The sequence below is a fragment of the Pseudochaenichthys georgianus genome, chromosome 9 (assembly GCF_902827115.2).
Source record: "Pseudochaenichthys georgianus chromosome 9, fPseGeo1.2, whole genome shotgun sequence".
Lineage (NCBI taxonomy): Eukaryota > Metazoa > Chordata > Actinopteri > Perciformes > Channichthyidae > Pseudochaenichthys > Pseudochaenichthys georgianus.
Genome location: NC_047511.1, coordinates 29,761,819 through 29,786,064, shown reverse-complemented (window position 1 = coordinate 29,786,064; position 24,246 = coordinate 29,761,819). Strand labels below are relative to the sequence as shown.

Here is a 24,246-nt window from a genome sequence, read left to right as displayed (position 1 = left end):
AGCTCATATATGGGATTTCAAAGGTCTTTTATTTTGAAACTCCACATCAGAATGTCCTGATTCTTTCTGGGTGAGTAGATGGGCTGTCCTTCTATCACCCTGCAGTGAGTTGAGTCTTGCATCAGGGAGAGATTTCGTTGTATTCTTATCTAAACACAGGGCTGATAGCTCATATATGGGATTTCAAAGGTCTTTTATTTTGAAACTCCACATCAGAATGTCCTGATTTTTTCTGGGTGAGTAGATGGGCTGTCCTTCTATCACCCTGCAGTGAGATGAGTCTTGCATCAGGGAGAGATTTCGTTTTATTCTTATCTAAACACAGGGCTGATAGCTCATATATGAGATTTCAATATGAGATTTCAAAGGACTTTTATTTTGAAACTCCTTACATTTTACATTTACTCGTGGTAGTTATACGTAGTTTGTTTTAAATAATTATTGATCACATTATATAGTACATATTTCTTAATTTAATAGGTTTGGTTTGTTTTTATAGGTGCTTTTGTTATTGACCGAGTAAGCGCTGGGATTTTACCGTAATGCTTCTAATATTCGCGCACCCCAATATCACGTGCGGGCTGGCTTGACTGTGTTTTCCCAAGTGGAGGCTGGCTTGACCGCAGTGCGGGGGCGGGGCCTCACAGACACGCTGCATCTCTCTCGCTCGCTGTGTGCACACAGTTCTGCCGGTAATGAATATTACATTTTGTGAGGAAACTTTTCCACCAATAATTCCAATAAGTATTCCAAAATGTATTCACTTCAAGTTTACGAAAGTAACTGTACTCAGATTACTCGTTTTTTCAAATGTAACGCCAGCTGAATACAGTTCGCCTACTTGATTTTTGTATTCTGATTACGTAACGCCGTTATGTTTTCCGTTACAACCCAACCCTGCTTCGAGGCTACGGTCCCGCAGCTCCAGCCTCTCTGTTGGACTCTGTCGCAGCAGGGCTACTACTGTGGTGCGGAGCGCATTAACCACTCTTCACAACAAAGGATCACTTCTTCTTCAGGGGAGGGAAGGTTTCGCAGTACGCAGTCTACTGTCCCGCAGCTGCTGCCTCTCTGTTGGACTCCGGTACTGCACCTTACTCACGAGACGTTGTAAACAAAGAAATGGGTGGAGGGCGAACGCAGGCCCATTCCCAAACCGCCCCCTACACCCTACCCCTACACCCTACCCAGGGCCGGCCCTCGGCATAGGCAGTATAGGCGAATGCTAAGGGCGCATCAACCCATAGGGGGCGCCAAAAAAAATAAAATAAAAAAAATTAAAAAAAATAAAGTTAGAAATAGAAAAAATATATATTTTTTTTATTTCATAACAACACAATTTCCCGATTTTGGATCAACAAAGTACATCTTATTATCTTATACTAACAGAACTACGTATATGTTGCGTACAGCGCCCATAAACTATGGCACACCCCCCCCCCAAAATCAAGTTGAACTGCCCCAGTCCCAGTAAAAACCAGAGGTTTATGTGAAATTGTTCTTTTTTTGAAATAATGGTTTTAGAATGCAATTATAGGTTTTAATTTTGTATTTGTATTCATTTAAAATAAATCAAACTCCCAAAAAACGTACACAGCTTCTGTGTGCTTTTCGGTGCTTTTATTAACATTGGAATTTACTGTGTAAGCGGCCGCGGGGTGGGGGGGGGGTAGAGCTTTAGAGAGCTCTCTCCTGAAAGACTGAGAGAGGCCAGCTAAAATCTTGCCTAGGGCGGCAAATTGGTCAGGGCCGGCCCTGACCCTACCCCTCCGTTTGCGCGTTCACGCCAAGCGGCAAACTCTGGGGAAGAGCCGGGAAGCCAATACGGAAGTGCCACACACTGCAGTTCATATATTGGCCCATAGGCGATGGCTGCAGAAAGGAGCAATTTCCATAGACCCCCATGTTAAAATGCCCAACTTTATAGCGGAAAAAAACATGTTTCTCTCCCTGGCTCCATACATTTTATTATCGATATAGTTAGATTCCACCTTCATGATTATGGATCTGTGAGTGAATTGTTTTCTAACGCGACCCTTTTATTTATATTAGGTCTTAAAGTTTGTGCATGCATTAGGGCGTGGTCACTTTGATTGACAGATACGTGCCTCACTGTCAGCTAACAGCAACTTGTCCACTCTGCTAGGCTACAACCATAGAGGCTACAACGTTAGTTAGTCATAGTACTGTACTTGACCCTTTAGCTTTAGCCGTGTTCGTGGTGATATACCAGACAATTAAGATGTCGTGCTGTGCGCTTGAATGTACTAACAGAACTTCCAAGAAGTCTACTCACAGCTTTTTTCGGTGAGTAAAATGATAATATTATACATGTTAACCCCGTTAGCAGGTGTTTGTGTGCTTGTTAGCTTAGCTTGTTATGTAGCTAGCTAAGGACGTAACCCTTTATGCATGTGTATATATATATATACAGTTTAGTTTATGATTCAGCCTTGGGTAAGACTTTTATAGTCTATGGCTATGACGCCCATAATGCTAAATGGGAGCAAATGTTAAAAGGGGACCCAATTATCCCAGTGGTGGCCGCCGGAGTCCGCCGCCGAAGCTATCCGGAGCCGTAGCTCACCCTTTGCGGCTCCGTTAGCTTCGGCCAGCAGCGGAGCCCGGCGTTATAACTGAGATCAAGGAATGCAGCGAAACGCGGACTTGGTTCGCCTGCAGCCCGCTATAGTATTAGCTAAAGAAATGATGTTGAACAAGGCTTATTAAGCTGAACATCGCCACAATTGTTCTGCTATGTATCGGTACTTATTTTATTTTATTAACGTGTGAATGACAAGCATTAAGAATAACAACAAATAGCTATTTATCTTGCATATTGTCTCGTTTGATTATGAATTTAACGTTTATATAGTGGAACTACACTGTTTTATCAAAACCAAAGTGCCACGCAGTAACTTGGTAGGCCCATGCATGTATTTCAGCAGGAAATGTGCAACCTAGATTACATTTACCAACACAGACTATATAGAACTATTTGTAAAAGTTGTTCATGCGTTACCAAGTGAATATGGCATTAACCCTCCTGTTGTCTTTGGGTCGGTTTTCATGTATTTTTGAATAAAGGTTTCCTTTCGGTGATCCAGACAGGCTGGACCAGTGGGTGCTGAACATCCGGAGGAATACATGGACCCCCAACGTTTCTTCTCGCCTGTGCAGTGCACACTTTGAGAGTCATCCCTTCAGCACGGACTCATGGGTACAGATCCTTTTTTTAAAACAAAATAACTTGGTTCCATTTGTGAGTGTAAATTGTTGTTACTAATTAAATACATGTTATACATTATACAATGCTAAATAATTGCTATGGCACAGCTTGCACATCAGTGATGAGTAATGTTCTTTTTATTAAAGGCCAAATTAAGATTTTGCCAGTTAAGTAAAGAAAAATAGAAATCGATTTGTTTGCAAACCATCACATTTCTCTTCAATTTATGCAAAGACTCTTTATCATAGATAGAGAATTGCCATTTCCCCCACATACTCTATGTTAAAAACAGATGAATTATATTACCTTTTTTTTTACATTATTTTAATAGCAACATTCATTCATCTGTTGTCATCTTATAACTTATTTATCTTAACAGCTATCACTGTAAAAAAAAAAAGATTTAATTTTACTATACAATATTTATCTTTACATTCTGTTCTTGCATATGTCTTATTATATTTACGTGTATATAGATTTCTGCCTGCACTAATTTATTATTCTTAATTTAATTTTGAATTTCTTTTATTGTTTTATGTCTTATAAAACTGTTGCATTGTTGGAGGAGCTCGGGACAGATGATTTTCATTGCCATTCCCACACTGTAGCCTATGTGCTATGACATAAATCCTTTGAATCTGAATCTTGGAAACACGTAATTGTTGAATGGATTAACTGCATAGTTAACATGTTGGCCCTCTATTGTCTTTTATAATGCACTCTTACATTTAAAACAACATTATTCAAAAGAAAGTTGAATATCTACAGACCTCAAAAAGTTATTTTATGTGTTTTTGTTTATTATTTTTATTAGGGAAGGAGATGCCTGAAAAACACTGCAGTGCCCACCATTTTCTATTTCACCAATGGCAAAGAACAACAGCCTGGAAGGAAAAGCAGGGTGAGTAACAATGACGAGGTAAGTGACACTCCTAGTTCGACTGTTGACAGCAAGGAGGAGGTTGCAGATGTCGACCATGGTAGTGGTGAAAACAGTCTTGCTGCTGATCAGAGCAATATCATTATGATACAAGGCACGCCTGAAGAAGCCTTTGTTGTTCCACATGTGGAGCATAATGACATTCCAACAGTCAATGCTTGTGAGGAGGGTGTTGGTTTGGGTAGCAGCAGCCAACAAACAAAACAAATTGGAAAACACACAGACTCCGCCTCTGTTCACTCTTACACTTGGGCTTTAAACCAAGACGGGTCATACTGAATAGTTTGTGCACACATTTCTAACATGTGATCTTTCTTTCATGTAGGACGCTTGAGGGAAGTTGCAACGCCTCGGCCAATGGGATGTCTTCTCCACGTGAAAGAGATTGAAGGCATCATTTATAACTTGAGACAATTTTCCAAAAGTTATGACTTGTATTGGCTTAGATAGTAATGGATTACATCGAACACGAATCAAGATCGTATAGAAAAAAATGAAAGTGTAATCCTTAGTTACATAGGAAGAGATGTAATCGGATTAGTTTTACTTTTTTTTAATAATAGGGAAACTCAGGATTACAATCTTATTCAAAACCTAAAAAGAGCAGATAGTGGTTGTTGTAAAATGATCAAATGGTATCTCTTCTCTGGAAGCCGTACTGTTCTGGAGGATAATACTTTAATTGTGAATCTCTACACCTACTGCCTGAATCTGCTTTATGGTATTATATTATACATTTTAAGTAAAAAAATCATATTCATATTTCTTCTATCCTGTGTTTATTTGCATTACATTTGATATTGAAGTAATCCAAAACCAAAAGAAAGTTATCACCTTACATTACTTTTATATCTTGATACTCACATGAAGTTACTGGTTGTGTTTTTGGCAAGTAGCCCTCCCAAGCCTGTGCATAAGTTATATCATTTTAATTACTGATACAGTTGTTGCACATCTTTAATTTATTTTGTAGTGTACTTAAAGGGATAGTGGAAATTGAACCCCAAATAGTTTCGTTTTAACTTATATACAAACATAATTACGTACCAAAACAATCACACCTGATTAAAAAAATATAATAATTGCCTTACGCATGTTAGAAGCACTTTATTGCAGCTTCCCCGAACTTTTTTAGAAACGAAATGATCGAGTCAGCCAAACCGGAAGTGAGGAAAACTCAGGAAGACGAAACAACAAACCATGGCGTCTATGCAGAATGAACGTGGAAGGGCAAATATACCAGACAAAGAAGAAGGATTGTACGAGGTATCCAGTGATGATAGCGAGTCAGAAACATCCTCTCGGCTTTCCTGCGAAAATGTAGTTTTAGGAACTGAATCTGAATCCGGTTCAGTAAGCGACGATGGTGAGAATATTGAGCCAGACGATGGACCATTACGTCCTTATTTGTTCGAGCCCGAGGTGATGGAGTTAGTTCACGGCATGGGCAATGGCGAGGATGACCAGGACCAGGCGCCAGATGATGCACCCCTACGCACAAATAATCTTGACTGGTAGGTCCCTAAGCATAGCTCACGCTAGGCGCTATATTATATATTGCAAAAGTTGGCATGCATGCACTGTAGGCCTATGGCTATGCCCGAGGATGACTGCATGTAGGGTACATTTCATAACATACCAGGGTCAGGTTCACATAAATTATCTTGTCACATTTATTATTGTATATGTAACAGCCTTATGGGCATTAATTACATGAATACATTTAAATGAATTGTATACTAGCATGATATACAGCTAGAGCCAATCGGTCTTTTGACGTAGTAGGGTCCTAATCCTAGGCTAGCCAGGCTGCCTGTCAAGTGTAGGCTGTACTCACAGTACTGTTAGTCTATCATGTCTATATGATGACTGTAGTGTACACATTCGACACTGTGTACCGGATTATCGGATGACGAGGCCTCCGGTCGCCTAATCGACAGGCAATAAATGGCGTTGTACACAATGGTACAGGCTAATGATGCATTAAATCAGCCAGAAAACATAATAAAATACTCGTGCCTCGTCCAATGTTTGTGCCCGTCTTCCTTTGTTTTCGTCATCACCCGAAGATTCCCGAAGTATTTCGTTTCATTGAGAGGGCGTGGTCGGGAGCAGTAAAATTGAAAATAAAATGAAACTAGGCGCACTATTTTTAATAAAAATACATAAGTTAAACCCAAAATTCGCAGATTTCCACTATGCCTTTAAGTCATACAATGATTCGAAACCTTTACTTTTCATAAAATGCAAGATGTAACTTTCAATGTGGCTTGTGTATTTATCACATTTTCAATGTAAATAGATCTGATTAAATAAAGAGTAAAAGCACAATCTTAAATGTTGACAGTTATCATTTTCCTATGCTTATTGTTAATGTAGTGGTGTTATGAACAAAATGTTGTCCTAAAGGAAATTAAGATGTTTTTTATTTGTTGACAAAAGATTTAAAGTAGATGCTCACAACATGTGGGAACATTTATAGAGAAAAAATGTTCTATTGTAAAACAAATATTTATCTGCATACTGAACAATTTAGAAACTCTCTAAAAGGTATTATCTTCTGTGACGGTACGACCCTGTAGGGATTGTGGGTGTTGCACTTCATAATTACATTCTATGGTATGCTTATGACATTGATGCCAACATACATGGGACTAGGGGAGACCTTCCTGTTGTTTGCATTGTCACTGACAAATGACAGTGCAGTATTCATTGTCAAGATTTTGTGTTTTTAAACTTGGGACTCTTTTCAGACTGCTCCGGCTTGGGAAAAGATTTGAGCCTTAATGTGTAATGTTTTCTGTATTGTATGGTAAGCTTATCCTTTCATTTGATAGTCCCATTTGGATGTGATAGCTAACATTTTCAGTAAGCAGTAGACAAAAGAAGTGAAAATATGAATGTAATTTATTTTCAATATTTACATAAATACATAATTATTTTAACAAATAAAATAACAAAAAACATCATAACAAATACAAAATAAAAGGTTTGACAGACAGCCATGCCCAGCATGGGCGTGGAGAGCTGCAGAGTCCATTGGGGGAAGAGGGGGGGGTGGGATGTGGGGAAGAGGAAGAGCAGCCATGTTAACAGTGTTATGGCTACAGATGTAATATCTAACTCAACATTAGCCATGACAGTCTGGGCTTAGCAAGGGCCTTAGAATACATACTCTAAAGGCCAAATCCAAAAACAGTGATTCTGACATTTTAGCAGTTCACAGTCTTTGGAGGTGGTCTTTCAGGCAATTGGCTAGTGACTTTACAAAAAATATCATTTCCCCTAGGGGTGAAATTAACTCCATCTCGCAAAAACAGCCCAGGACTGTCATGTCTAATGTTGGAGTGGTCAACAATGGCACCATTTAGGCTATGAACAAAAGTAGCCATAACACTGTTAACAAACTTCCGGGCCTTGTCCATTTTGACAGGATTTGCACCAGCCCTCCACCGGCGCCTCTGGTTCATCTGGGAGAGCATGATCTTCATGCCAGGGTGCCGATGGTGAAGCTGGTGCAGGTCCTCCTTCATCTGGTTCAGCAACTGAACACTGGGCACATCCCCCAAGTCATTGCCGCCACAGTGGATGAGGAGGACATCCGGGACTGCTCTTCCTCGCAGGGAGTAGGAAAAGAAAGGGAGGACACCTCTCCAGCGCAGTCCACCCCAACCGAACCAGCACACCCTCAGGTCGAGGCCAAGGTTGCTGCCGATGGTCTCTGTAGCTCTCTGGGCTCCATGCCGGACATAGCTGTCTCCGATTATCCATACAGTCACTATGGGAGGAAAATAAATGAGAGCAACAAATGCTTCAGATCATGAGGAATATCAAATCAATTATAAAGGGTTTCTCATTTTGTTCCTTTGACAATAACATGCAAAATAACTATGAAATCACACCTGTATGGTTAAAAGTAACAAGAGAGCAAAACCTCAAAAAACAGATTAACAGCACACAGTTTATATATATATATTTATATACTGTGTGCTGTTTATCTACAATTGTGCACACATGTATATGTATAGTATGTTTGTGTGTAATGTCAACCATCTGAAGTCATGTAAAGTAAGCCAGGACCATCAACTTACAGGTTGTGCAGTTTGGCGTGGAGGAGGTTGCCATCTTCATTTTTCTTAATGCTGAAATAAATAAAAATGGTTTAATCAATATAAAAGCACCTTTCTTTTTCTACAGTCATATTTCATTAATCACATTTAATTCACGCAACACTGGCCATATCTCTGCTAGTTTACAAAGTTTAGTTACAAATGACATTTATATTTGAAAAACGGTGAAGCACTTAAAAAACAATTGTATTGTGTAGGTTCAAGAACATTTAAATCAAAAGAACAAGTTTTGTAAAGTTACAGGGTATCTTACCTTCAGAATATGCCGGGAACGAGGAGCAGTGACCGCAACCTGTGTTGTTAGCATAGGTTGTTAGCTTAATACTGAATAGAGCATGTTAGCTTAGCTTCTTAGCCTGAGCTAGGTCTGGAACGTCACGCTCGGTGGCAGCAGGTCCCGCCCTGTCCAACCTCGGCTCCGCCTCAGCACCGCCTCTTTGCCCTTATTTGGAGCAGGCGGGAGAAGGCGGGAGTTAGACTCTGACGTCGCTGTCGAGCCGTTAGTGGCCGACTCCGCCTACTAAGGGCTTCACGGCAACTCTGCAGAATCCTATGGGTGACGTCACGGACCCTACGTCCATTTATATATACAGTCTATGGTTCACGCGGAGGCTCCGCCATATTGAGGGCTGTTCCAAAGCAACGAGTGTGGAGCGGTGTGGAGGGGGAGTGGGCTATCAATCCCTCAAACAGCGAGTCTGCATCGGTGCTGACTGGAGACAGGTCTCTACCTGACCGGAGTCACGCTGTGTGTGTCCGTCAGGAAACACGCTGTGTACAAGTAGTTCCAGCAAATATCCACTGATAAACTGCTATGTTAACAACCTCATGATGACCTCATATGTTTTTAACTTAGGATCAAACCTGTGTTTAGTCTAGAAAAAGGTAAATGTGTGCATTTTATTATAAAGTTGTGTATATTTACAGACCGTTGCAAAAATTAAGAAGCTTATAAACATCAGGTTTAAAACTAAAAGAGCTTTGAAACACAATGAAAGATGTTTGGAGTTTTATTTGAGTTATTCATTTAAACTTTTTGTCTAAGAGATGCTGATTTTAAACCGTTGTTAGATACAGTTTCGGCATTTCCTGTTTCTGCCGGAGAGAGGGGAGGCCGTCCCAAAGCTTGCTGCTGTGTTTACTCCCTCCATCTGACAGGAGGGAGCCTCGTTGAGCTGCGAGTGTGGCTACAGACGGAGTTCACTCCATCACGGAGGGGTAGGGTCGAGGGAGTGGTTTGGGATTGGGCCGCAGTAACCACTCCGCCAACGCCACAGTCACCCCCGTCGTGCGGGCCGGATGAGAATGTCTGGCGGGCCGGATGTGGCTCGCGGGCCGCCAGTTGGTGGTCACTGATGTAGACGTTAAAGAGAAGAGGCCCCAAGATTACAAATATTACACACCAGAAATATCCATGAAATAAACATACAGTATAGGCTATAAACAATTAAAGGGATAATTCGGAAGGCATTACAAATGTAAATATATTTTAAATAATAAAACAATCCCACCACCACAGGTATCTACAGGAGAAGAGGGAATTCTCTCCACAAAATGTGAATGCCCATGTGGAGAATGGAAATGCAGTCATGCGGCTGCATTAGCCATCTTTGCCATCCACAATTTCAGCTGCACTGACACCCCCTGTCAGTGGAAGAAGCCAAAGGCAGCTAAACGTACGCATTCAGTGGAGGAGCTATTTCCTCAAACCAATAACTCATTCAACCCGCTGACAAGAGAGCCCACCTCCGAAGATCGTGACTGGCTGAGGGACAGACTCGGGGGCAGGTTCTCAGGAATATCTTGGCTTCTCTCCCCCGAGCCAGAAGAGGAACACTACAGCTTGGAAACACTTATTGTTCCTGAAATTCTCAAATCTGTTGGGCATCAGGGACCTGAGGCAATTGTGGCAAGCATGGCATTGTCTGAGGAGCAACAGAGGGCAATTCAGGTGGCTACCACTGGTCAGCGAACCAACCCAAACTGGCATTTGTTCAGGAAAGGAAGGTTGACTGCCAGCAACTTTGGAGCTGTCCTGAGGTCAAAGCGTGTGACTGCTTCCCTTAGTGCCAGGGTGCTAGGGCAACAACAGGCCCTTGATGGTGTTTTGTCTGTACAGTGGGGGACTATGAATGAATGTGAGGGTGTCAGGGCATTCACCACTGCAACCCAGATGCAGGTCCATGAGTCAGGTTTGTGGCTCTCCCAATCAGGAGTGTTGGGGGCATCTCCAGATGGTCTGGTAGGGTCTTCCGCTGTGCTGGAGGTAAAGTGTCCCTACGGAGCCAGAGAAATGACAATTAGTGAAGCATTGCAAATCAAGAGCTTCTGTGTCAGTAAGGAGGGAGAAACATTCAGCCTGCGTGAGGAACATCCTTACTGGCACCAAGTGTAAGGTCAGCTTCACCTCACTGCAAGAAAGAAGAAGAAATTAAAAAATTGTGAATCGTTTTTAATTTACATTTACTCGCCTTTGCAATGTTGTGGTTGTTAGAGTGTTAGGCTTCCTGTCAGCTCGTCTGTTGGGAAGATATAAAATATTAGTTTCATGGAAGTCACACCGTCACATATAAGAGCATTAAGACATACAGTACATAGGCTAAAACAAAACATCTAAAGATATAACCTTGCACTTTGTCTCGTGAACATTTTCACTATTTTGACATTTTTATAGATGAAAATTGAACTAAAGAAATAAATGGTAGATTAATCCATATTGAAAATAGGTGTCAGCTGCTACACTAATTATAATAGTTATATTTCTTAATTAATTAAGATAGGATATTACTGTATTGATCCCAATTTGGGAAATGTTTGTGTTGCAGCAGCATAACAAGAAAAACTAAATATAAGTTATTATATATACAAAAGTATGTGAGGGATGGAATATTAAATTGAATATAAATGTACATGTGATTTTACGTCCAAGAGAAGCTATGGAGCAGAGAGTTCTCTGCCAGCCAGAGGTGATTTGTTATTAGTTCACAGTGATTCCCACAGCATGTTAATACTTTGGGGGGCCCCCAAAGTATAATGGCTCCCCCCAAAGTATAATTTGTGTGTTTTTTTTTGTTTTTTTTTACTCAGTGAGCACTCATTTGCATTTGCATTGGTGGCAATGAGTGCTCAGTGAGTAAAAAAAACTTAAAAAATCATAAATTATACTTTGGGGGGAGCCACCCATCAATTATACTTTGTGGGGAGCCATTAATTATACTGGTAAACAGCCTCTATGGGCGCGAGTCCAGACCCACTTTTGGAATCAAATGATGACGTCAGTGGGATTATCTCCTTTATCAACTCCTAAGCATCCCCGGGACAACATCACTAGCCCCGCCCCTAAAAAGGTGTGAATTTGAGCCAATCAAGGACTACTACTACTAGGTCGTCTTTAGACGAGTTTGCCAACGGGTTCGCCAATCCTCACTAGAATGCAGGAATTGAGAAAAAAAATGTTGAGATTTTTTTCCCCCCCGAGTCGTTCCCCCAAAGTATATTTCATTTCTGCGGGAATCACTGGTTCAATATGTCAAACTGATTTCCCTGACTACAATCTTTAGTTACATGGTGAAACGTTATGCTGCTTGTACTAATTAGACTGATCATATAAGCCACACAGGTTTTAATAGGATGTATTCATTATCTTTACTTATGTTGCGGTCTTTTCAGCAGCGCCATCTCTAAAACGGCGATATACAGTCACTACCCATCATTTACATTTCACCGTGACATGGACAAAAATGTAACGCCAGCTTACCTCATAGCACGAATCCAGACTCTCCTTTGGAAAACATTGGCTGGGAAACGATAGAACGAGCACGTTTCATGCAAAGACCTGTGGCTGCAACCCGGAGCAAAGCAAAAAACCATTGCGGAAATAACTAGTAGCGCTAGCTTTAGCTAACGTTAGCTAACGAAACGAACTGCCGAGTAAAATTGGAAAACACTGGTAATTAATTATTCTATAATTTGTAAAACTACGGTGTTAAAAACGACAATTTCAAAAATACAGATTCTAATGGTCAGATATACAGATACTAAAGATAGCCAGGTACTTGCTTTCAAGCAGAACACAGGGGAAAACAAATTTAGCGGGAGTGTTTACGTGTTAGGCGTAATGACGTACAACGGCCTCGACAATTTCTGTAGTCCTATTCAGCCACTCGGTAACAACCATCGTTTTTCAGACACGTAAACTCTTCAAAAATCACCAGTGGGGTCACTGCTGATGTATTTAATGTCGTAGAACAAAACGTGATTTATCTCTTAAATTTGTGTCAACCACAGACCTTATTTCGAGCTATTTTCCAAAACCCTATGGAGAAAATGCATTGCTTTTTGACGAAGTGCTAAATATGCTAACTTACTTCCCGGAAACCCTTGTCCAGAATAACAAACATTGAAGCAATGAGTCCACTTCACATACAGTATCAAAAACAATTCAACAAAAGCAAACAAAAACACAAAGAGGCTATTGTATTCAATCATTGATAATGTAAAATTGAAACTACACGGACAAACTATTATTGACTGATACATTGGGTATTACCTAATCACACATTCAAACACAGTCCTGTACACATGCACTCACACCCACACCTTCTAACAGAGCTAGGGGAGATGTTTCCATTAGCTGTGGTGGGGCTCCAGCTGTAATGAGGCAGGTAATGCATATTTAATGAGGCGTAAACAGATTTATAAACACACACAGAGCTGCAGATCAAAGCTTGCTGACAATCACATGAAATACTTATACAAATGCAGTTTGTTTTGCGCTAACAATACACATACACACAGACGGACACAACATCAGTTTCTGTCACACCACTCACACCACCATTCATTTTCACATCCTCACTGTCAATCTTAGTCACACACACACACACACACACACACACACACACACACACACACACACACACACACACACACACACACACACACACACACACACACACACACACACACACACACACACACACACACACACACACACACACACACACACACACACACACACACACACACACACACACACACACACACACACACACACACACACACACACACACACACACACACACACACACACACACACACACACACACACACACACACACACACACACACACACACACACACACACACACACACACACACTAATTTCCTCACGAGGGCCTTCTAGCTCAATTCCGACCGTCTGTTCAGTGATTCCCATATTCCTCTGACATTCACACCATTGTGAAAGCTGTAGAGACTAAAACACTGAACAGAGAACTAAAGGAGCGTGAGGGAAGGGGTGGTTGGCACGGCACGTGTGTGTGTGTGTGTGTGTGTGTGTGTGTGTGTGTGTGTGTGTGTGTGTGTGTGTGTGTGTGTGTGTGTGTGTGTGTGTGTGTGTGTGTGTGTGTGAGCAGAACCAATACATGTGCACAGGCATATTTATTCTCTAGTGTAGAGTTAGAAGTCTCAGTACGGATATCTAAAAAAATTGGAAATCAAACAATAACCATTTGCAAGGCTACAGCAGATGTATATGACAAAATGATGTTGTGTTTTTTTAATGTAGTTTGGTTTAACAAATATTTTAAGGGTGAGTATGTTGTCTTTCAACTTGAATATCTATCTTCATTTTTTTTTGGTATGACATAATTGTTCTTACTTTTGAATAATTATAAGTGTGTCCAAGGTAGAATAGAACAGAGCTTAAGACGTTGCTTACCTTGAAACAGGTGAAAAGCGATCTTGAGAAGATTGATGATCTCCAACGTGTTGTTCAGTCAACCATTCATCACAATCAACAGTCCTTACAGGTTGGCCATTATAGTAATCCACTGTATTTGGTAGGAGCCTCTGTAGCTCAAGAGTTAGTAAACCCGTTTGTTGAAATGATGAAGCTCCAACCAGCTCCTCAGTGAAACTTAGCAGATCGCAAGATCCTGAGTGTTGTCTTTCTGTGCTCTCTTTATCAGTTATCTCCTCCAGCTCTTCCTCATCATTCTCATCCTCCATCAAATCTCCAGAAAATGGTAATCCAAGTCCTCTTTGAGTAGAATAGCCAGATTCACTTAAAGGGGTGCCAAGCAAAGAGCTGGTGTGTGAGACTGAACTGTTGGTAAGTATAGGTGATTGTGGTTCACATGTGGTTTGCGGTGCATCCTGTCCCACTAACTGGGACCCCCAGCCTTGAAGGTCTCCCAAAGAAGTGGGGCACTGTGCAGGTGCAGAGGGTGACTGCCCACCCTCGTCTGAATCTTCCATTGAAATCTGTGAATGGACATAAACTTCCTCTCTGGTCTTCAGGAAGTGGTCTGATGGATATCTAAGTGACGGGGACACACTTCTGGCCACAAAGCTTGACTTATCGTCATAGTTGCCCTCTTCTACCTGTGTTGGACTGCATTCTGTTGATCTTGAATCTGACTGATGAAAAGATTCAGAGTTAGTTTTTGACTGGCTAGGACTGATTATTTGTGGCACCATGTGATGCTCAGTGGTAATATCAAGACTTGCTTGGTATTGTGGGCATGAGACAGCTTGACTTTGCTCTGTTACTTTGCTTAGTGTGCTGTCAGTACCTCTGATAATTTGGTTTTGTATACTTTGTTCTGGGTTCTCCTGGTGCTCTCTGTTTGCAGCTTTGGCTTGGGCTTGTAGAACAGTGGCAGCATAAGAAAGCATGCTAAATGTCTCCATGGACTTTCTTGTACCTTTTGATTGACTGACACACTGTTTAGGCCTATCGTGCCATTCTCTCTCAGCTTCTTTTACTGTGCCAGACACAATGATGTAATCCATTTCTAGGCCTGATGATGAATCTCCATCTGAATTGGATCGGAGCTCGTCTCGACTACCTGGGTGAAGGCTGTCGGGGCTATATTTCAGCGTGTCTCTATCCCCCCCAGAGCTGGAGCTTAAGGACATGGTTTCTGTAGTTTTTCCCACTGCATTTCCATTGCTCTCATTGTCATGACCACTTTCACTTTCAGTGGCATGATCTTTCGAAACAGGATTGTCAACAAGACTTGGGGCTAATGATTGGTCACACTGCACTTGAGTATCAGCAGCTTCTCCTGGACATGAATGATGTTTAGGTGAAGTGGTCTGAGTGACAGTGGAGTAGTCCACCAGGACAAATGGGGAATGATCACTATGTTGCTCAATCCAATCAGCTTCCTTTGATGTTGTTTGGTCCTCATTACTCTCATTTGAACTTACTTCACTGCTAATCATGTGATCCAACTCACTAGCTACCTCAAAATGGAACACTTGGTTGGTCGTCTGTTCTTTGTCTGAAAGATCTGCTCTGGATTTAGTGTTTCCCAGAGGGTCAGCCTTCTGGTATTGATTGGGCTCCTCTATCTGATTAGGTCTCGTCACAGCTATGAAAGGGCTAGACTGCTCCTCAAGCTGTATCATGTCTACTGCGGGGCTAGAATGAGCCTCAGGGGAGGATGGAAGGCTCCAAGGGCCAGCTCCTACATTTTCATATTCTGAAGTAGAGGTGACCATGCCAGGCACAGGTAGGTCCCACATGTCAGTCCCTTGGTGGGGGGTAGTCTCATATTCTGAACGTTCAGATGCTAAGTCCTGCAAGACACACTCTTGGCTCTGAAAACTCTGGAACTCATCGTCGCCTGTTTCTTCACACTGTGTTGTACCTTCTGCGGCCTCTATAACTATTTTCACATTGTGTTCGTAACCTTTCCATCCCACTTCTTCAGGTGATTGAGTAAGTAGTTTATTCATACCTCTCTCCTCCCCTTTAGCGGTTTCTTGTTCTACCTGTTTGTTTACATGTGTCTCTGGAGAATCACTGGTGTCCAGGTATCCCATGTGACTAAGGTTCTTTCCATTTTCAGGTCCTTCCGGGCTTGTTACTGTGGAAGAGCTGTCTTCCTGTATGGTAGTATTCCACATAACCATTCCACCATCAGGGAATCCTTCTGGACTTTCCACAGATGCACCAGTCTTAACGTTTGGGATCACCCCACAGAAAGAACCTGAGTTTCCAGACAAGTTGTCAGGGGTCGTGAGAGGCGATAGACTGTCATCCCTGATTGTCAAATTCCACAAATCTAGGGATTCAGGGTAAGACGTGGTGGTTCCGCTATCTGATTTGAGAAATCCCTTCTGAGCTGAGTATGTCCAGAAATCTAGGAGCTCCATTTGCCTGTCTCCTTTTTTCCCTTGGACCCCTTCGTCATCTTCTTTAGATGTGTCTGGTGTTAGAGTGTTTAGGATTGCTTTCTTTCTCAACAATGAGGATGTTTTTTCTTTCACTCCAATGATACCAGCCCTGCATGTTCCAATATATTCCTCCTCTGGTGGTGTCAATTGCAGACTATGTAAGGTAATGGGGTTCCACTTATCGTGACCTACAGACTCTGGGTTCCAGGTGTCGTATGATTCAGTCTGCTCAGTGATCAGACTAAGCTGGGGCTCAAGGTTCTTTCCCCTCTGTAGGGCATTTTCGGATTTTAAGATCTCTGCTTTGCTGTTTTGTTCAGTCATATCATCAAGTGAATCTTCCTCTATGATATTCAGCGGGCTCTCAGATCCTTTGGTCCTATTCCAGGCATTACTGTCACTCAAGGACATTGCTCCTTGTGTTTCAAAGCCAAGTTCATCCCAGGTCTCTGACAATGATGATGACACACTGTCCTTGTGCTGCAGGCCATTAATCCTTTCAACTACATCTTCTGGAAAGAACCGGACCCCACAACTGCTGGGTGGACGGCTACCTACCAAGCTGTTGACTGGAGTTGGAGGAACCACAGTGTCAGTCATGTCACTACCATGGATTTGACCATGGTCGTCAATTGAAAAATGTCTACTGTCAAGCCCACCTAATGAAGCAGAGAAATCCAACAAGCTGAGCTCATCAAGTTCTGATAAGCTAGAGTTACCTTCTCTTGTTTCTACTTCATCTACTCTCGCTCCAGAAGTTGCTGATTCTCCTCTTGTTTTCATTGACTGGTCACTGCTATTTAGTGGGTCAAAACTAAACAGGTCTAAGTTTTCATTCTTATTTCTGCCGGAGTGGTTCTTCCTCCTCTCAGGTGGAACAGGAGGTGAGAGGGATAACATTCCAAGGGGAGAAGGGTTTCTCAGGAAGAGTCCTCCTGGTCCTGCAGCTGGCCCTCCTCCTGCTATAACTTCCCCGACTGGGCTGTCATCACTGAGGAACACCGAACTCTCTTTGGAGGAGCGGCTGCTCCGGATGGTGGTCATACCACTGTCGGGGCTCACAAGCTCCCCACCAGCACCAGCACCTACCCCTCCTGTGACTTCTTCTCCATCAGTCATCACTCTATGTGCAAAGATAAAACAAACACCATCACTGAATTGTGTCGATTTCTATCCATACGTTTTTTCAAGATATATATGAGATTTGAACCAATACTGGATGATACAGCAATGCATCTAAGTACCTTGCTATTGGCACCACATCTCCACTGCCTCCCTCGGTTCTCTCAATGTCAGAGCCATCCATGTCATTGATACCAGATGATCCCTGGGAGAACTCGACACTGCCTGCCACTCCCTCTGTGGAAGAGGTCCTACTGCTGGGGTGGCAGGCTAATACAGAGCTCCGCCGATCGACAAAGTCCCTGAGGAGGCCCTCTATTTCTTCTACCAGCAAAGGAGGAGTACCGGAAGTTAAGCAGGTGTTTATAGGAATGTGATAGACCTGGAGACCCCCCCTGGCCTCCATTTCACCAGAAAGAGACCAGCTGGAAGACTCTTCCAACTCACAGCAGATCTGCAATATAAAGCCATTATGTTTTACTTTTTGGTTTATTCTAAATGTATTTTCTTCAAAACAATAGTTAGCTTATTTGTTTTCCTTCCCAGGGTTAGGAGAAATAAAACTGTGGACGACCCCTCTAATAACTGTTCAGTAAATGAGGCTTCAACAGGCAGCTGGTAAACTAAGATTAACAGTAATAAACAAGGGGAGAAGCTTACAAAACTCCACTTACAGTAGAAGTAACACAATCTGCCTACCAGTACCTCAAAAACTAACTATTCGAGAGAAAATAACTTGTTTGCTTTTTTGCTAGCTATACCTCTGGTTTTGAAAAGTGAAGCCAATACAGAAAAGCCTTAATGCAGCGTCCACACAGCGGCGTGTGTTGAAGCTTGTGAGCTTGTCTGAAACTCGACCAACAACCAATCACATGAATCTCCCGCCCCGGACACACAAGCACGCGGTTTGATTGGCTAGAGTTTGTACTGGCATATGATTTGATTGGCTGATGCTTCAGCCGAAGCTTCAAAAGTTGAACATTGCTCAACCTTTGAAGCGAGCAACGCGAGCAAAGCGAAGCAACGCTCCCATAATGCAGTTCTGCAAAGCGTGACGTCACCCCATTTAAAGTGAATGGGCAGAAGCGTTGAAGCTTCAACACACGCCGCCGTGTGGACGAGCCGTAAATATGCATGCTTTCTAAAATTATGCTCTAGCCAATCAAACCGCGTGCTTGTGTGTCCGGGGCGGGAGATTCATGTGATTGGTTGTTGGTCGAGTTTCAGACAAGCTCACCGGCAAACTTCAACGCACGCGTGGACGCTGCTCTTCTGGTTGCAAACCATTTTTGATAGTATATAAATCTATGGGAATATTGATAGGAAATCCCACTTGATTTATTAAATTATTAAACGTTGTAAACATTATGTTCATTTTTTAAATGATGGACCCATTTACAGTTAAACAATGCTAAGAAGAGTATGCTTTGGAAGTGACTACTTTTTGATGGAAAGTTTGCTACCACAGCGTTGTAATGCCTGGGGTTTTCCTGTGTTTTCATCTTACAATTTAAACGTAGACAAAAACTCTCGTAAAAGTTATAGGTATAAGTCCCCTGAAAATATTTTCAGGTTGTACTATGCTCCACTTAGGGTTCCAAAAAGGATTAATTAAATTGAAAAAGAAATAAAACACATCACAATGCACATTTTAATTCCTCAACGTTATTCATAGGGGTGTGTTTATAAAAGAAGCACCATTATTCTTGACATGTGTGTGCGTGGCTGTGTTGGTGGTTGTAAATGTGATTTACCTTGTTTAGGAGATCTGTGTTGTTAGAGTAGACAGCCACCTGCTGGCGGGGATGGTGAACTGTATCATTGGTGGATAGGAGACCCACCAGAGCATCATAGCCATGGCGATGGCTGAATGATTCCAGCCCGTCCACATAACCATGCCAGTCCTGGGAGATTATATAAAAAAAGACAAAAATAAGCAGAAAGAAGGGGCAAGAATCAATATCTTAAATGTGTAATTACTAGGCCAATGCAACTTTTTAAAAAATATAGTATTAATGAACTCATTATGAAAAAAAGCATCTATTACATTTTATTTGAATATTCCCAAAGTGATTAATAGACATTTTGGTTACAGCTGTATGGGAAACTTTGTTAGACCCCTGCCTTTCATTGCGCATATGATTAAAACATTTTAGGAAAACTGAAATGGTTTGAAGTAAGGCTTCATCTGTAGCAATGAGAGACGAAGCTGTCAAAATGCACAGAGGGGTAGAGACACTTTGTGATTTATTGTTTTGAAATTAACTGTTTGCTCTTAAAACAGCCACCATGCACAGATTATGGTAATTCAGTGACACACACAATGATTGATGGATGGAAAGTTGCATTAATTAATTGTTTTGCTTGTCAAGGAAACTTGCTTTTTCTTTCTTTCTGAAATGATTAACAACAATCTTATGGAAACCATAATTTGAAACGCTGGGTTACACACAAAGTGATACTTTTGAAAACATATTTGCTTGATTAATCTAGATTTGTTGTACAACTGTTTGTTTTGTAAAGTTGTCAAAATTGTGTTTGTGCTTATTTAAGTAGAACTTTTAAACAAAAGAGATAATGTCGTTTTAGTAAAGCTAATAGAGGCAAAAACATTACATTAATGCGTGTCTAAATAGAATGATTCAGCCTGACTTTAAAAGTTTGTATTCTTTTCTGTGTGCTGTATCTTACAGTGTATGTGGTGCTTCTCTCTGCTTGAATGTGTGTATGTGTGTGTTTGGGTCCAGTGAAAGTGATTGATGATCGCTGCAGGCACTGTATCTGCCCAGGCTGTGTCAATATTAACCTGTGAGGATGAGGGGGCTACAATACTCCTCCCTCAGTTCCTCCCTCCATCCTTTTCCCTCTTCACAATATGGCTGCTGTCAGACTAAGGCCCATCAATCCTAACACACACACAACTGTCACTTCACTGACACTGCCATTTCTCAACACTGATATCCTGATGAGTGCAATGACGCTTCCCAAGATTTGTTAAAACACACATATTCACTCACATAAGTACAAACACACAAGAAAATGCACATGTAACCCTGACACATGCAGATACACACATGAATCCGCCTGCAGTCGTCTACTGTAATCTCAGTGTATGAACAAATATGTACCATTACATACACATATGAGCGCTGCTAAAGCAATAAAGCCTTCATGATTTGCAATACAACAAAGCAATGCTCAAATTATGCTGATATTCTAAAGCTACTACCCAACTGCGTGCATATGCACACCAAACTGCACAACACATTCTCACACACACACACAGGCAGGGAAATAGTCAGAAAGCGAGCAGAGTGCAAATCTCTGAGATAACACGCAGAGCGACAGTCTGTCTGCCATTTGGCTCTTAACTTAGTAAATTACTACTCATATTGCCTGCCCCTCCTCGTTCACCCTCTTTCTGCCACCCCCAGATACACAGATTGCTTTTTCTTATAAATTACCAACATGTTAGCGATAAAAATCCACTTGCTAACTGTCTCCAAGAACCTTAGGATCCGGACAAAGAAACCTGTTTATCATTTGTTGAGCTTTTAGTAAGCTGAGATATCAAAACCCAACAGTTTCCTTTTAAACTCTTAATTTTCAGAAACGTCCTTTTTTATTTAAAAGCTAATTTTTCTGGAAAATGTTCAACATCAATAACAGTAAAGCGAAAAACACCTAAAATAAATGTTGCAATAGCAATACTAAAGAAAAGAAAACGTGCAACATAACATAAAGATAGTAATATAAGTAAGGGAAAATACCACATAAAACCCTGAAAACCTTTAAGCAATATCTCTACAGTAGGTTTCAAAATATTTCTTAACAAACACAATGAAAGGAAAGATAATCTGTTGTGATGATGGTGATAGTGCAACATAAGCCAACCAGATCTTTATGGCCTCTGATGAGTGAATCAGCAGAAGAACATTGACCCAATGAATGACAGATAAATCCAACTTTGGACTTTGTGGAATCAGTCACTCACCAATGTCAATGGTCAAAACAGTCAGAACTCATGTACATGCCGATAATTTGTGAATCAAAGGGGAATTATTCTACCTTTAACTGAACTTTGGGTGTATCTATTTTCTAATTGCATAATTTCCTTTATCTTATATTTTTTTTAACCAAATCCTTACAGTTCATTTGATTCGTTTCCCCCTCACCCGTGTCTCTTGATTCCTTCACACTTAGCCCTTATATTACTTTATTTCATATATTTTGCTCACACACACACACACACACACACACACACACACACACACACACACACACACACACACACACACACACACACACACACACACACACACACACACACACACACACACACACACACACACACACACACACACACACACACACACACACACACACACACACACACACACTCCCTGTCTGTCTGTCTGTCTGTCTCTTGGTTGTCTTTGCTCCACAGGTAGCAAGTCTTTAGCGGCTGCTTGCAGTTCTCCCAACCTGCCATCATTATGCACAATAGCCTTAGGTACAAAACTCAGGCCTCATAACTCACGCCCCGCGCGCGTAGGTTCCCGTGCAAACACAGTCAAAGCAAAAACACATTTCCTGCTGTCGCCAACATCTCCGGCAAAGAATTAATCAAGCGTTCATCCATTTAGGCTCTTTGCATACCCTTTCCGTCAGAACACAGAACGCTAAGAGACTTGCGAGTTCTTCTCAGGCGATCGTTTCGCCACCCTGATGAATCCATCAAGCGAGGTTTGATTTATACATCTGTCTGTGATCACAGCGGTACAGCTACAGCAAATGGGGTGGCAAGGAGCGAGCTGACACCACCCTGCTCAAATACACACATGCAAATGTGCGCACACACGTGCAACATATACTACTTCCCCCACACACACACACACACACACACACACACACACACACACACACACACACACACACACACACACACACACACACACACACACACACACACACACACACACACACACACACACACACACACACACACACACACACACACACACAGCCAAACTCACGCATGTGCCTACAAAGTAACAGTCAAACGCTCTCGTGCACACACACGTACACAAGACTATTACTGCTTATGAAGTTTTTGGAGAGACAGAGGGAGAAGGGGAGGGGGGTAAAAGTTTGCAGAGAAAGGAGCCCAAATGTCTTTCTGTCTGCCTTTCTCATATGGGCCTTCTCCGCATGCTTCATTCGCTCAGCTCTAAGTGCAGGGATTTTGGGGCCAAGATGCAAGCACTGAGTCTATAAATGTTTTGTTTTGTTTATTTGTTTGCCCTCATAGCCCAAGGAAGCCACAGGGGGAGAATGAAATGTGGGAAGAGAAAGAATGAGAGGTTGCAGAGGAGATGATTAGGAAACAACATCAGTGCAAGTTATTTTTTGTTTAAATTAAGCTACAGAACAATGAACGACTTGTAAAGTGGTTTTCCAAACTTGTTCAAATATGTATATGATTTTTTTCATAACTTTATGTCTGTTACAGTCAACAGTGAAACAGAGAAAAGTGATTAATCTTTGGTTACATTATTCTGAATGTATTCCCTTATTAAGATATAGAATACTACACATATATATTAAATGTGTATATTATGTGCTTTATTGTGTTCATGGAATTAGCTCATCTCAGACTACGGTACATAGGATGTCATGTTTATGTAGATTTAGAATAAGAAGGACTATACAGTGGCTAAATCAGGACACTCACCAAAGACAGTCACTGAAGAGCCAGAATAAAGATAACCAGGAAGTCAGAGAGGAATAGAAAAATAGAGGGGTGGAGGCACGGACCCCCCTGACTTCCTGGTCTTCAATCTTAGTCCCTGGGAGGCCCACCCTGCACCTGCTGTCTCCTACTGCCTCTCATCAGAAAGGCATTTACAGAGTGCTGTGGCTGCGGGGCCCTTCATTAGTGAGCATAATTATTTGTGCAAGTGGCGTAGGGCAAAACTGGCCCCGCATAAACAAACAGAAGGGCCGGAGGACTGTGAGCAAACAAGACATTAGAGACAATCAACGTTTCCGATATGAAACCTAAAGCATACTTCAGATGGAGAGATGGACACACAAACACACACACACACGGTCACAGAAAGAATAGAAAAAGCACATCAACAACATAAAACATAAATGGAAGAATACAAATCCACAGTAATGTCTTAAGTCATAGATGCATTATCCTATAAGCAGATGTGTTTAACCTTCGACAATAAAAAACGTAAAACACAATTATTCAGATGTCAGGTTTGAACATTGGATTAGCCTAATCCTTGTATTGCCAGCTCATACAAAAATAACAAAGTTTAACTACTTTCTCATCGCTCTTCCTGTTCAATCTTTAAAAGTGCAAATAGATTTTAAAAGAGAGAAAGCAAAGAACATCAAAACATATTCTTTAACTAAATGACCATGTTAACATGCAAAAAACACATCATTCACATATTCATGCATTTGTGTGTGGGTGTGTTTGTGTGTGTGTGTGGGCTCCTGTCCTTCCCACAGTTCATCAACTCCACAGCATGACAACTATTTATCCGACCAATGTTTCATCTGCCAGCGCTAATTACTGAGCCATGACAACCTCTGATACACAAACACACACTCGCTGG

General features: G+C 41.6%; 2 protein-coding genes and 1 long non-coding RNA gene across 8 annotated transcripts in view; 1 reads left to right on the top strand and 2 right to left on the bottom strand.

Moving 5' to 3' along the window:
- The window catches only part of LOC117453084 (uncharacterized), a 55,624-nt gene that overhangs the window by 14,358 nt on the left and 17,020 nt on the right, over window positions 1-24,246 (bottom strand). For all 5 annotated transcript variants that reach the window (XM_034091941.1, XM_034091942.1, XM_034091943.1 and 2 more), the window contains 3 exons: window positions 19,366-19,515; window positions 17,734-18,065; window positions 14,022-17,612 (listed from right to left, as the gene is read on the bottom strand). In XM_034091941.1, coding sequence (XP_033947832.1) covers window positions 14,022-17,612; window positions 17,734-18,065; window positions 19,366-19,515 — 4,073 coding nt within the window. The remainder of the gene's footprint in view (window positions 1-14,021; window positions 17,613-17,733; window positions 18,066-19,365; window positions 19,516-24,246) is intronic.
- Window positions 2,130-4,931, top strand: LOC139434425 (THAP domain-containing protein 3-like). Of its 2 annotated transcripts, none has more exons than XM_071204270.1 (4): window positions 2,130-2,307; window positions 3,088-3,220; window positions 4,044-4,130; window positions 4,495-4,931. In XM_071204270.1, exons 1-4 carry the CDS (start codon window positions 2,243-2,245, stop codon window positions 4,501-4,503), a joined length of 294 nt encoding a protein of 97 aa, XP_071060371.1. In that variant the 5' UTR covers window positions 2,130-2,242; the 3' UTR covers window positions 4,504-4,931. The 2 variants fall into 2 exon arrangements, with proteins under 2 accessions (XP_071060371.1, XP_071060370.1); XM_071204269.1 differs by having other exon boundaries at window positions 4,044-4,148.
- Window positions 7,673-9,270, bottom strand: LOC139434424 (uncharacterized). The gene is made up of 3 exons (XR_011643775.1): window positions 8,553-9,270; window positions 8,261-8,311; window positions 7,673-7,947 (listed from the first exon to the last, which is right to left on the bottom strand). It is a non-coding gene; the product is annotated as an uncharacterized lncRNA (long non-coding RNA).